Consider the following 12,484-nt stretch of genomic DNA (forward strand, 5'->3'; position numbering starts at 1 on the left):
TAATAATACCAATTAAAATGATAATTTACACTCAATACGTTATTATTGCACACTGTTTTATAATGTACTACAATACTGAAGTGCAGATAATTGACACTATTTGTGACAAGTAGTATACTTGATAGTAGAAATCCTGCTATTTTCACTTAGTGTAAATAGAATCCATTGCTAATACGAGATTTGAAAAGGGAGGAAAAAAAAGTTTGGCAAAAGGCGGGATCGAACCCGGGTCGATCGCGTCAAAAAGCCAAGGGCACACATTTATCCATCTGTGCCACTAGAGCTCATGTTTTACAGCCACTTTTAACTAAATGTAAATAGACACCCCGTATTTTTTATTCCATAGTAAGGGCAATTCATACAATACATTTAAACTGAGCTACTTTAATACCATCTCCGAACTTTCTACCACGACTCTGCTGTTCTTCGGCTGGTTCTTCCCTGTATACGTTGATTGACAGATATCTCGTCCAGTCAGCGGTGAGTAATCCCAAACCAGTGGCGCTGTCTCAAGCTATACTTACCTTTTCCGGTTTGTCTGATTTGTCGTTGTGTTTTCTGACTTGTACATTTGTTTTCGGATTTGTCGTTGTGTTTTCTGACTTTTTATTTTGTTTTCGAATTTGTCATTGTGTTTTCTGACTTGTTATAATGTTTTCTGAATTGTTGTTGTGCTTTCTGAATTGTTATTTTGTTTTTTAGACTTGCATTTGCGTTTGTAATTTGTTATTTTGTTTTCAGAATTGTGATTTGCTTTGCACTTCTCGGCCACCGTACATGCCTCTCATAGTGTATTGAATATGTACCTTTGCATAGAAATACAGTCTTTAGCTATATTATGCAGGGAGGCTGTAATGGCGAGGGACACTTGTGTATGTACAGTAAATAGGTAGATGACCTTTTTATATCAACATTTTAGTTTAAATGTTATAGAAATGTATGAGGGAAAGTGTGTATAAGAACTGAGATATATGCTGAGATACTCACCATGTAAACCCCCTATAATTCTTAAAAGGGTCATATCAAACATTTTATTATAACAAATTTTTAGTTTTTAATGACCATTTTCCTTTCTCTCTGATCCTTAACATGTTGCATCTGTCTGAGTTTCACCATGACTGGGTGGGCCGTGTTTCTGATCACCCAGTAGGCATCACTGATGTGTAAACGCGGATGACCATGTGATAATTTATTCATGTAAAGTTGCAGAAGTTCAGAACACGATTTTTTTTTCCCCCACAGCTTAAATAAATTCTCTTTTTGGACTGTGAAGCAAGTTCTGAAAGTTATATATTTCAGTAATTAGTGCATCTTACATTAATATAAAAAAATATATAAATATTAAATTAGTATGAGATCATAAAAATTGGATGTATAATAATTATACAAAAATTTGAAAAATGTTTTAAGTAGTTTTAAATGAAGTATAGCATGTTACCCAGCAGGAAACTGCTGTCATAGCTTGAAATTTTGTCAGCATACCCAGATCCATGTACATATGAATCCTGTCACACTTCGAGAGTCTTACGAACTCTTGATAAAGAATTAACACTCATTTTTAGGAGGCAGTGTGGCTTGCAGTCAGCCCGAACAAGCGTGCATATACAAATGCTGCTGTGGAAATCCAATTACAGAATTTTACAACCACCGTGCTAGTAACACACACACACTTACTCACATTCATGCGGGGGCTGATAGATTAATGAAAATGACAGTCTTTTAGGGACTGAATAAGGAAAAGCTATGCAAATGTGATTTTGTACATTGTTGCATTCCAAAACAACGTAACCACTACTATGGCTAGTTTCAGATCTCTTTAAGGTCAACTTATGTGATGGAAGAGTAGCAATACTGAGTAAGTTATGTAGTCAAAGTCAACATGTTTACAGTTAGTTCTGTTCAGTAAGGACACAGATTTGTTTTAACAAATTAACACTTTTATTAAGCAAGGATGCCTTAAAGGAGACCTATTATGCCGCTTTTTACAATATGCAATATAAGTCTCAGGTGTCCCCAGAATGTGTCTGTGAGGTTTCAGCTCAACATACCCCACAGATCATTTATTATATCATTTTGAAAATGCTTATTTTGAGTGGAAGCAGAAACACACTGTTTTCATGCATGTATCTTTAAATGCAAATGAGCTGCTGCTCCCCACCCCCTTTTCCAGAATAGGGCAGTGCCTTTACATCGCGTACCTCAGATACTCTGCCAAAAAACATCTGTTTGGTTTTTATTATCATGTCTATCGTGCTGAAATCATGCGTTTTAAAGCCATATGAGTTGAAACTTCTGATATACGGTTTTCTGAGAGCACACATCCGAAGCACATGCACAGAAAGCGTCTGTCACGCTGCAAGTTCTCTTTCATGTCTTATTGTGCTTAAACTGTCACACACAATGCACACAAGTTTATGTTAAAAACACATACGAGTTATAAAAACAGTCGGTTATGTCTGTGAAGGTAAACAGCTGGGAAAGAAGTTGCATGTTTATATTAGATCTGTATTGCAGCATTGTAATATACATTAAATAAATCTATACATCCACTGCTCTCGTTTGCCTCCCTTGAGGCTGGGACTCTAAACAGTGTTCTGTGCTCCTCAGTGCAGCCAATAACAGAACAGTTAGCATACTTTGCTCGAACTTTCGCTATGGCGTTAGAACTGGTACACTGATGTCACTTGTGAAAACACAATGGCGATGCCGTGGGTGGAAATTTGCAGATTAAGGGGTGGTAATATTATAATAAGATCCCCTTTCTACGTCGGGGGGGAGTGAAATCTGAGTGGCTCGTTTTTTTCTGGGTTGGTCTTTTTCACGTTTTCTTGGTTGGTAGATGCACCGGGAACCCGATTATAGCACTTAAACACGGATCTCACTTAAAACTCAGTTTTCACAGAAGTATTAAGCAGTACAACTGTTTTAAACATTGATAATAACAATAAATATTGCTTGGTCACCAAATCAGCGTAGTAGAATGATTTCTGAAGGATCTTGTGACACAGAAGACTGAAGCAATGACTGCTGTAAATTCAGCTTTACCATCACAAGAATAATACATTTTCAAATAGATTGCAATAGAAAATGGTTATTTTAAATTGAGATAATATTTCAAAATATTACTGTTGTATTGTATTTTGATTAAATAAATGCAGCCTTGGTGAACACAAGAGACTTCTTTCAAAAACATTCTTACCAACCCCAAATTTTTGTATTGTAGTGTACCTAAATAATATCTCCTCCATTTTGATGGTGACTGTATCATGCTCATGAGGTTTGTTCCCATCCTGGCAATGTCAGAAGAGTTACAGTATGTCAGTCAAGCTTTCGTGTCTGCATTTGCGTCCTTACAGTACATAAAGGATATTTCTGGCCTTATTTCAGAAAGCTCCCCAAGCTCACTCAGCAGCTACACTGGAGATGTATTCTGCGTGCCATATGGTAGGAATTACTGTGAATGTCTATATTCATTACTGTGAGGATCACTAGCAGAAATAGGAAAGCAGCGCTTCTCTGTGATCACCACTCTGCAGTTAAGAGACCACACATCCCCACATGTTCTCCCTGGTTAGAGCTCTGTTTACTCACAGTGTGGCTCTTACTGGCATCCAGACAGCTGTGTAGTAGGATGAGGCTTTATGGTTAAAGAAATCATCACACAGATGCTAATTGTCATCAGAAAATGCACATTTCACTAGCACTTTCCCTTATCTCTGTTTCTTTCTCAGTGACGAAGACGGTGTGTGCCGAGCAGTGTGATGGCCGATGTTTTGGGCCGTACGTCAGTGACTGCTGTCATCGCGAGTGTGCTGGAGGCTGTTCAGGACCGAAGGACACGGACTGCTTCGTATGTCTTCAGTATTCCTGTAACACTCACACACTCAATCATATTGGGGACTGCAGTGTCTTGTCGATTAGCTCTGCCACTAGTTGATGCTTTTGTGCTGTGTCGACTAGTCACAGATCACATGACTTCAGTTTGCTCTATATGGTGACAGCAGGATGAAAATTCCTTTGTCCACAAACTGTGTTCTTGTGTATTTGCCTGTCATAGTCAAATATAAAGTGGGGTTTCAAAGTCTGAGTCCACTAGCAATTTGCATGTTTCTATTTTAATACAGTTTTTTTTTCATTACCATTTATTTGATCTGCATCATAATTTGAGTGAAACTTTAAAGTATTTAAAGTTAACAAAGATAAATATTTCTAAAGCATTTATTGATCATAGTTAATAATAACTTCAACGTTTACTAATACATTATTAAAATAAACGGATGTATTTGTTCATATTATTTAATGGGCTTGAACTAACATGAACTAAAATGAAAAAGTTGTATTTTTAGGTTAACAAAAATGTATAAACACTGTGACAAATGTTTTGTTCGTTGTAAGTTAATGCATTTACTAATGTTAAATAATGAGACCTTTTTGAAAAGTGTTACCAAGTTAAATAGAAAAATGTACATGAATTTCAGAATGTAAGGATTTTTTTATTTTATTTTATTTTATTACATTATATTACATGATCAGCATCACAATTTGAGTGAAAAGTTGATCCGAAAAAAATGACATGAATTTCAGAATGTTAGGATTTTTTTTATTTAATTTTTGTTTTATCTTGTTTTGTTTTGTTTTATTACAAATTACATGATCCGCATCACAATTTGATTGAAAAGTTGAACTGAAAAAGATTTTCAGTATAATTAAAAATATATATTTTTTTTTTATTTTTTTATTACAAATCACAATCAGTTTGAAAGTTTGAACTGAAAAAAAATTAACATGAATTTCAGAATGCCTCAGTATTTGGTATTTTGTTAGCTTTAATGGCAGCAGCACTTGAGCTGCGTGAACTTCACAAATTTGTGTCAAAGGTTATAATATTCTCCAGTATGATTTGAGATGATTCACTGAGATGATCTCAGGGGTATCTTGAGCTTCAAAGGAAGCAAGAACATTTCAATGAGGATTCTTTGAACCCCACTGTATGTAAAATTATGCAAATGTAAAAGTGCAGTGAAACCGGAGTCGTCATGCTCATAAACATCAAATCAACGACTAGTCAACATCTTGTCTGGGCTACTAGTTATGTAGTTGTACAAGCCTTAACTCCAGTTTTTACATCCAGTGTCAACCCACTCGCGCACAACCCTCTTACAGATGTCTCAGTATGTAATAACTTTTTTCCCCAAACACACACACACACAAGTCTGTCAGTCATCTGCGGCTTTATCAGCCATCCCATAAAACTGCAATTGTAGAGTTTCAGTAACAGCGGCAGACCCATTCCAGCTCCCTAACCTTATCTTTGAGTTTTTGTTCAGCTGTGGTATTCACTTCTCCAAAAGAGATCCATGTTGCCTACAGATGACTCGCTTTTGACCAGAAATCTCCCTATAGGAAATGTTCTTTGCACCGGAGATACCATTAAAATCTCATTTCCTCCCACAATGCCTTGCTGTGAATGAGAGTGGGGGCCACACCTCTGTAGCTCTTTTGTTACTTGCTGCCTGGGCAGATCCCGACCGTCTCTGACTGCTCCTCGCTCGTCCGGCCCTCAGAGAAAGCGATTTATCGCACCTCTCTGGTTTTTTAATTAGTTATCCTCAGCTGTAATCATTGATATTGTACTTCTCGATTGTTCCCTTTTAATTGAAAAGACACTTTCGCACCATGAATTGGGATTTGGATCAATGCCTTCATTTTATTTTTCAACATTTCAGCAGCTCTAAGGTGGAAAACAGTTCTCACGTGTTTCTGAAGTCAGATTTATAAAGCAAAGAGCTTTTTCTATTCCGTAAGCCTGTTTGAATCATTATTTATTAGTTGCATTGTTTATTTATATTGCTTATATGCAGTATTGGTGTTGGTTGGCATACTTTTTTTGTGGGTCGAAGATGATTAGCGGAGCAATTTTGCATTCTGGCACATTCTTCTATATTGCATAATGTCCTAAAGTAAGACTCTACGAGTAGCAACACAAGTTTTTGTCAGCTGTTTTATTAATAAATGTGTATTTCTGTATAATACACAGAAAATGTTCTCAAATAACCTTGTTTCTTTGTGTCCAGGCCTGCACTAATTTTAACGACAGCGGTGCGTGTGTGACGCAATGCCCTCAGCCCTTCGTCTACAACCCCACCACGTTCCAGCTGGAGCACAACCCGCGGGCCAAATACACATATGGAGCGTTCTGCGTCAAAAAGTGCCCACGTAAGACAGACAGAGAAAACCAATACAAACATGTGTATGCTTACACGCACACTTCTAGCTGGATCTTTCACTCACATAAATGGATATCAGGTGCCATGTTGAGGTGCGTTCACATTCGGGAATGTAAGCATGTTTCAGATTGAATGCAAATGAGGCGGATCGGCTGCACCTGAGTCCTTGTGCTCTTCTGAGCCCCTGATGTGGTGCAGGGCTGCATGTAGAGCCCCAGGAGTAGGCCTGTCTGCTAAATCTCACTCAGCTTCTTGACCTCTGGTTTCCCCACTGACTTGAGGGAGGAAGAAAGAAAGAAAGAAAGAAAGAAAGAAAGAAAGAAAGAAATATGTGGATGGCAGGGGTACCAATTATTGTTTGATCTCAAAATAATTAGGCATTAAAAACTACATTAAGTTAACCCTCATGTTCTGTTGAGAAATATTTTTATTTTTGATACTCAGAGACCAATAATGTTTGTGTAAATTGTTGTGCATCATTTATTTATTTTATTTTATTTTTTACTACAAAGCACTCATGTGCTTTACAGAACTGTGTCTGCAAAAGTCAGAGTTTGAATTTGAATGAAACAGAAATCAGAAATTGAAAATCAATATTAATAATAATATGAAATGTTTCTTGAACATTAAATAAAAAAATAAATATTAGAATGATTTCTGAAGGATCATGTGACATTTAAGACTGGAGTAATGGCTGCTGAAAATTCAGCTTTGTGATCACAGGAATAAATTATATTTTAAAATATATTAATATAATATAATATAATATTTTTGTTACTGTATTTTGATAAAATAAATGAAGCTTTGGTGAGCATTAGAGACTTCTTTTTAAAATATTACAAAATCTTACTGATCCCAAACCGATCTTATGAAATTTAAACGTGTTATGAAATATTGTTTTAATCAGAAACGTCATAAATTATCAACCTGATAGTGTTCAGTATGTTTTCTAAGCTATTAAATTATCTTTGAGTCTCTGAACAGAATTCCCACAGTCATAGATTACCTGGTAATATTAGGGAATCTGAAAGATTAATTTCCGGGTTATGGAAATTAACAAAACATTTAATTGGCTAGAAGGCTTCTTTTTAAATGCCAACTCTATAAATTTCATGAACGGCTGGAAAAGTCCTGGGAAAATAATAGAAATTCATTGGCCAGACCCCAAATAGAGCATAAGGGTTAACTTCAAACACAGTTAAATATTTTATTGTCTGTTCCACATTAAAACGTTATAAGTAAGATTAAAAAGTGATGTACGTGATGTACATTAATGTTTGATTTAATGGCCTTGCAATATCAGGACCAAAAGAATGTAAATATATGCATGATATGCATGCAACACCATATAAAACAAAGGGGTTCTGTGTTCTTCTCTATCCAGTGTGAATAGACCTGATAGGGTAATTACAGAGATAAGAATCTTGAGTTTTTTTCATTGAAACGACGAAGGTTTCTTGTGAACTGACGTGATTTCTTTGAAAAGAAGAGAACGTTGAAAGAGAAAGTAACAGCGGAAGAATGAAAGAGAGCTGTGATAACAGTGATGATAGGTGAGAGCGAGTGCCATTATTCCTCCTTGCTGGGCCGCCACTGCTGCAGAATGAAGGGTTTGCACACTGACAGACGCCCACTCCAGTGCTCAGTCCACGATGAATGTTATTGCGCAGTACTCGAGAGACCCTCCCCAAAACCCAAGCCGCCCTCCGCAGTCACACAAGGCCACTTTATTCAATGGGACGACAGTGAAATGCTCAGTTTGGCTTAGTTTCTCTTAGCTGTTAAGTGAGGGTTGTGTTTTTTACCCAGGGTTATTTGTTCTTCTGGTGTCACATTTTAAATCGCATAAAATTCAAGGCATTGATGTTTGCCTACAAAACCACCACTGGCTCTGCACCCCTTTACGAAGAAAGAAAGAAAGAAAGAAAGAAAGAAAGAAAGAAAGAAAGAAAGAAAGAAAGAAAGAAAGAAAGAAAGAAAGAAAGAAAGAAAGAAAGAAAGAAAGAAAGAAAGAAAGAAAGAAAGAAAGAAAGAAAGAAAGAAAGAAAGAAAGAAAGAAAGAAAGAAAGAAAGAAAGAAAGAAAGAAAGAAAGAAAGAAAGAAAGAAAGAAAGAAAGAAAGAAAGAAAGAAAGAAAGAAAGAAAGAAAGAAAGAAAGAAAGAAAGAAAGAAAGAAAGAAAGAAAGAAAGAAAGAAAGAAAGAAAGAAAGAAAGAAAGAAATATGTGGATGGCAGGGGTACCAATTATTGTTTGATCTCAAAATAATTAGGCATTAAAAACTACATTAAGTTAACCCTCATGTTCTGTTGAGAAATATTTTTATTTTTGATACTCAGAGACCAATAATGTTTGTGTAAATTGTTGTGCATCATTTATTTATTTTATTTTATTTTTTACTACAAAGCACTCATGTGCTTTACAGAACTGTGTCTGCAAAAGTCAGAGTTTGAATTTGAATGAAACAGAAATCAGAAATTGAAAATCAATATTAATAATAATATGAAATGTTTCTTGAACATTAAATAAAAAAATAAATATTAGAATGATTTCTGAAGGATCATGTGACATTTAAGACTGGAGTAATGGCTGCTGAAAATTCAGCTTTGTGATCACAGGAATAAATTATATTTTAAAATATATTAATATAATATAATATAATATTTTTGTTACTGTATTTTGATAAAATAAATGAAGCTTTGGTGAGCATTAGAGACTTCTTTTTAAAATATTACAAAATCTTACTGATCCCAAACCGATCTTATGAAATTTAAACGTGTTATGAAATATTGTTTTAATCAGAAACGTCATAAATTATCAACCTGATAGTGTTCAGTATGTTTTCTAAGCTATTAAATTATCTTTGAGTCTCTGAACAGAATTCCCACAGTCATAGATTACCTGGTAATATTAGGGAATCTGAAAGATTAATTTCCGGGTTATGGAAATTAACAAAACATTTAATTGGCTAGAAGGCTTCTTTTTAAATGCCAACTCTATAAATTTCATGAACGGCTGGAAAAGTCCTGGGAAAATAATAGAAATTCATTGGCCAGACCCCAAATAGAGCATAAGGGTTAACTTCAAACACAGTTAAATATTTTATTGTCTGTTCCACATTAAAACGTTATAAGTAAGATTAAAAAGTGATGTACAAGTACATCGTTAATGTTTGATTTAATGGCCTTGCAATATCAGGACCAAAAGAATGTAAATATATGCATGCATGCAATTCAACACCATATAAAACAAAGGGGTTCTGTGTTCTTCTCTATCCAGTGTGAATAGACCTGATAGGGTAATTACAGAGATAAGAATCTTGAGTTTTTTTCATTGAAACGACGAAGGTTTCTTGTGAACTGACGTGATTTCTTTGAAAAGAAGAGAACGTTGAAAGAGAAAGTAACAGCGGAAGAATGAAAGAGAGCTGTGATAACAGTGATGATAGGTGAGAGCGAGTGCCATTATTCCTCCTTGCTGGGCCGCCACTGCTGCAGAATGAAGGGTTTGCACACTGACAGACGCCCACTCCAGTGCTCAGTCCACGATGAATGTTATTGCGCAGTACTCGAGAGACCCTCCCCAAAACCCAAGCCGCCCTCCGCAGTCACACAAGGCCACTTTATTCAATGGGACGACAGTGAAATGCTCAGTTTGGCTTAGTTTCTCTTAGCTGTTAAGTGAGGGTTGTGTTTTTTACCCAGGGTTATTTGTTCTTCTGGTGTCACATTTTAAATCGCATAAAATTCAAGGCATTGATGTTTGCCTACAAAACCACCACTGGCTCTGCACCCCTTTACCTAAATTCATTACTTCAGAATTATGTGCCCTCTAGAAGCTTGCGTTCTGCAAGTGAACATCGCTTTATTGTGCCATCCCAAAGAGGCACAAAATCACTTTCACGCACTTCTAAATTAAATGTTCCCTCCTGGTGGAATGACCTGCTCAACTCAATCTGAGCAGTCCTTAGCCATCTTCAAGAATCGGCTAAAAACACATCTCTTCCATCTTTGTTTGACCCTCTAACTCTAGCACTCTCTATTCTAATTCTATTCTTTAAAAAATGCCCCTTTTAGACTTGCACTCTATTCATTTGCTTACTGCTTGTTTTCTTAAAAAAAAGAGCAAACACTAGCTTCTCTATTCTTTTTCTATTCTATCTGTTTTCTTTTTATTTATTATATAATTAAAAAAAAAACCTTGCTATGTGTACTGCGTTAAGCTAGCTGAGATAACATTGCTCTTTTGTTGATTTTGATTGCTTCCATTGTCCTCATTTGTAAGTCGCTTTGGATAAAAGCGTCTGCTAAATGACTAAATGTAAATGTACTTTGCTATACAGTATGTTTTTTTTTCAGAGTATGGCTGTATTCTGAGTACTAATGGAATATACTAATGTATATAAACAGCAACAATTTTTCATACATCTCTTCCTATCTCTGCACTTACGTTTTTTTTCTCTGTTCTGTTTAAAGCACCACAGAAGCCACTTGCCAGTCCAGATTTGGAATCCAGTCTGACCCAAGAGCACTTTTCTACCTTCAACGGAGCAAACTCCAAACACACAAGCATGTAGCATACAGCTGAAACTTTTGGCGGTAAAGATAAACTCATGATAAATACTCAGCACTACCTCTGATTCCAACCAGATCCTTATGCTTGGACCGATTAGATCACTATAACATATAGAACAGTTCCTATGTAGTGTCTGTATGACAGTTAAGCTCTGCTTGATCAGTATAATTATTTGTAAGCGAATTGTTTCTGTATGTCTTTCTTTCTGATTTTGTTACAACTTTCTGTAATGCCCTATATTTTCATAAGATGATTAGAATGTGGTGATCCTAAAAATGTGGTATTAACTAAAGAAAACAAATTTCTGTGAATATATATATTTTGAAAACCTGTCTAATTTTGAATATTTACTGTTATCATTTTACCTTAACTTCATCATGCAATAGTTACTTTATTGTACTGTATGTATCAAAGTTTTTTGTTGTTGTTGTTTTTTACTATTTACAGTTTTTATACATCAATTTAATGAAATCTGACAGTGTGTCTTGCTGTGCCATTTTATTTATGTAATGAATGTTTTTTACTTCTAAAGAAAAATAACTAAAGGGCACAAGTCTGGAACTGCTAAATGAATATATGAGGCTCCCACCTGAATGAATGTGAAACCAGTTAAAATATGATCACTGTACAGCTATGTCTCAAGATGCCACATTGGATGCACATGACATATTCTTATATTTAAAACCATCTACAGTTCAGAATGAAACAGAAAAGGACATTGTTCCCAATTTTAATGCAGGTCGTTCACACCTTAGTTTTGTAGATCTTTCCAAAAAATAGGTGTAGAAAATGGGAGTTTTCAGGTAAACTATACATTAATATAGATGGATAAACATTAAAATGTGAGAAGACCCAAAGATAGAAGAGTGATAAAACTTTGCTGCCGGTCATGGGACAAAATGCATGATACAACAGCATGGATATTGGAAGCGGTTATTCTTCCTGCTCTTGATGTTTACCAGATTGATGTTGCTCTTTTGTCTGATCTTCAGCCGCAGCCGCCAGTGTCTCTGTTAGCACTACCACATTTGTGAGGCCCTAACAGTGCTGGAGCAGTATGGAATGCCATATTTGCCATAATTAGAAATAAACAAAGAAATGTAAAACAGCAAATATAAATATATACATAAATATGCAAAGAAAAGTAAAAAAGCAAAAACAAATAATTTTTATAATTTTATTTCCTTATTTACGTATTTTTTTTTCCACATTTATTTATTTGTTCTTTTATTTATTTTCACATTTATGCATTTAGTTATGCATTTATTTATTCATTTATTTCAATATTAATTTATTTCTACATGCATTTATTTTAACATTCATTTATTTCTACATTTCTTTGTCCTTAGGCTAATGAGGAGGGCGTGTTTTACCTCAGGAATAGCAATCGAGCCCGAGTAGGCGAGGGGTAAGGCACTCTCTATTCTAATTCTATTCTTTAAAAAATGCCCCTTTTAGACTTGCACTCTATTCATTTGCTTACTGCTTGTTTTCTTAAAAAAAAGAGCAAACACTAGCTTCTCTATTCTTTTTCTATTCTATCTGTTTTCTTTTTATTTATTATATAATTAAAAAAAAAAAAACCTTGCTACGTGTACTACACGTTAAGCAGTCATTGCTCTTTTGTTGATTTTGATTGCTTCCATTGTCCTCATTTGTTAGTCGCTTTGGATAAAAGCGTCTGC

General features: G+C 35.3%; 1 protein-coding gene across 1 annotated transcript in view; it reads left to right on the forward strand.

The window, feature by feature from the left end:
• Positions 1 to 12,484, forward strand: part of LOC107660610 (receptor tyrosine-protein kinase erbB-4-like) — a 391,742-nt gene that overhangs the window by 282,447 nt on the left and 96,811 nt on the right. The window contains exons 6-7 of the mRNA XM_016449970.1: positions 3,732 to 3,850; positions 6,075 to 6,216. Coding sequence (XP_016305456.1) covers positions 3,732 to 3,850; positions 6,075 to 6,216 — 261 coding nt within the window. The remainder of the gene's footprint in view (positions 1 to 3,731; positions 3,851 to 6,074; positions 6,217 to 12,484) is intronic.

Source organism: Sinocyclocheilus anshuiensis, unplaced genomic scaffold (assembly GCF_001515605.1).
Source record: "Sinocyclocheilus anshuiensis isolate Anshui unplaced genomic scaffold, SAMN03320099.WGS_v1.1 scaffold627, whole genome shotgun sequence".
Taxonomy (NCBI): Eukaryota; Metazoa; Chordata; class Actinopteri; order Cypriniformes; family Cyprinidae; genus Sinocyclocheilus; species Sinocyclocheilus anshuiensis.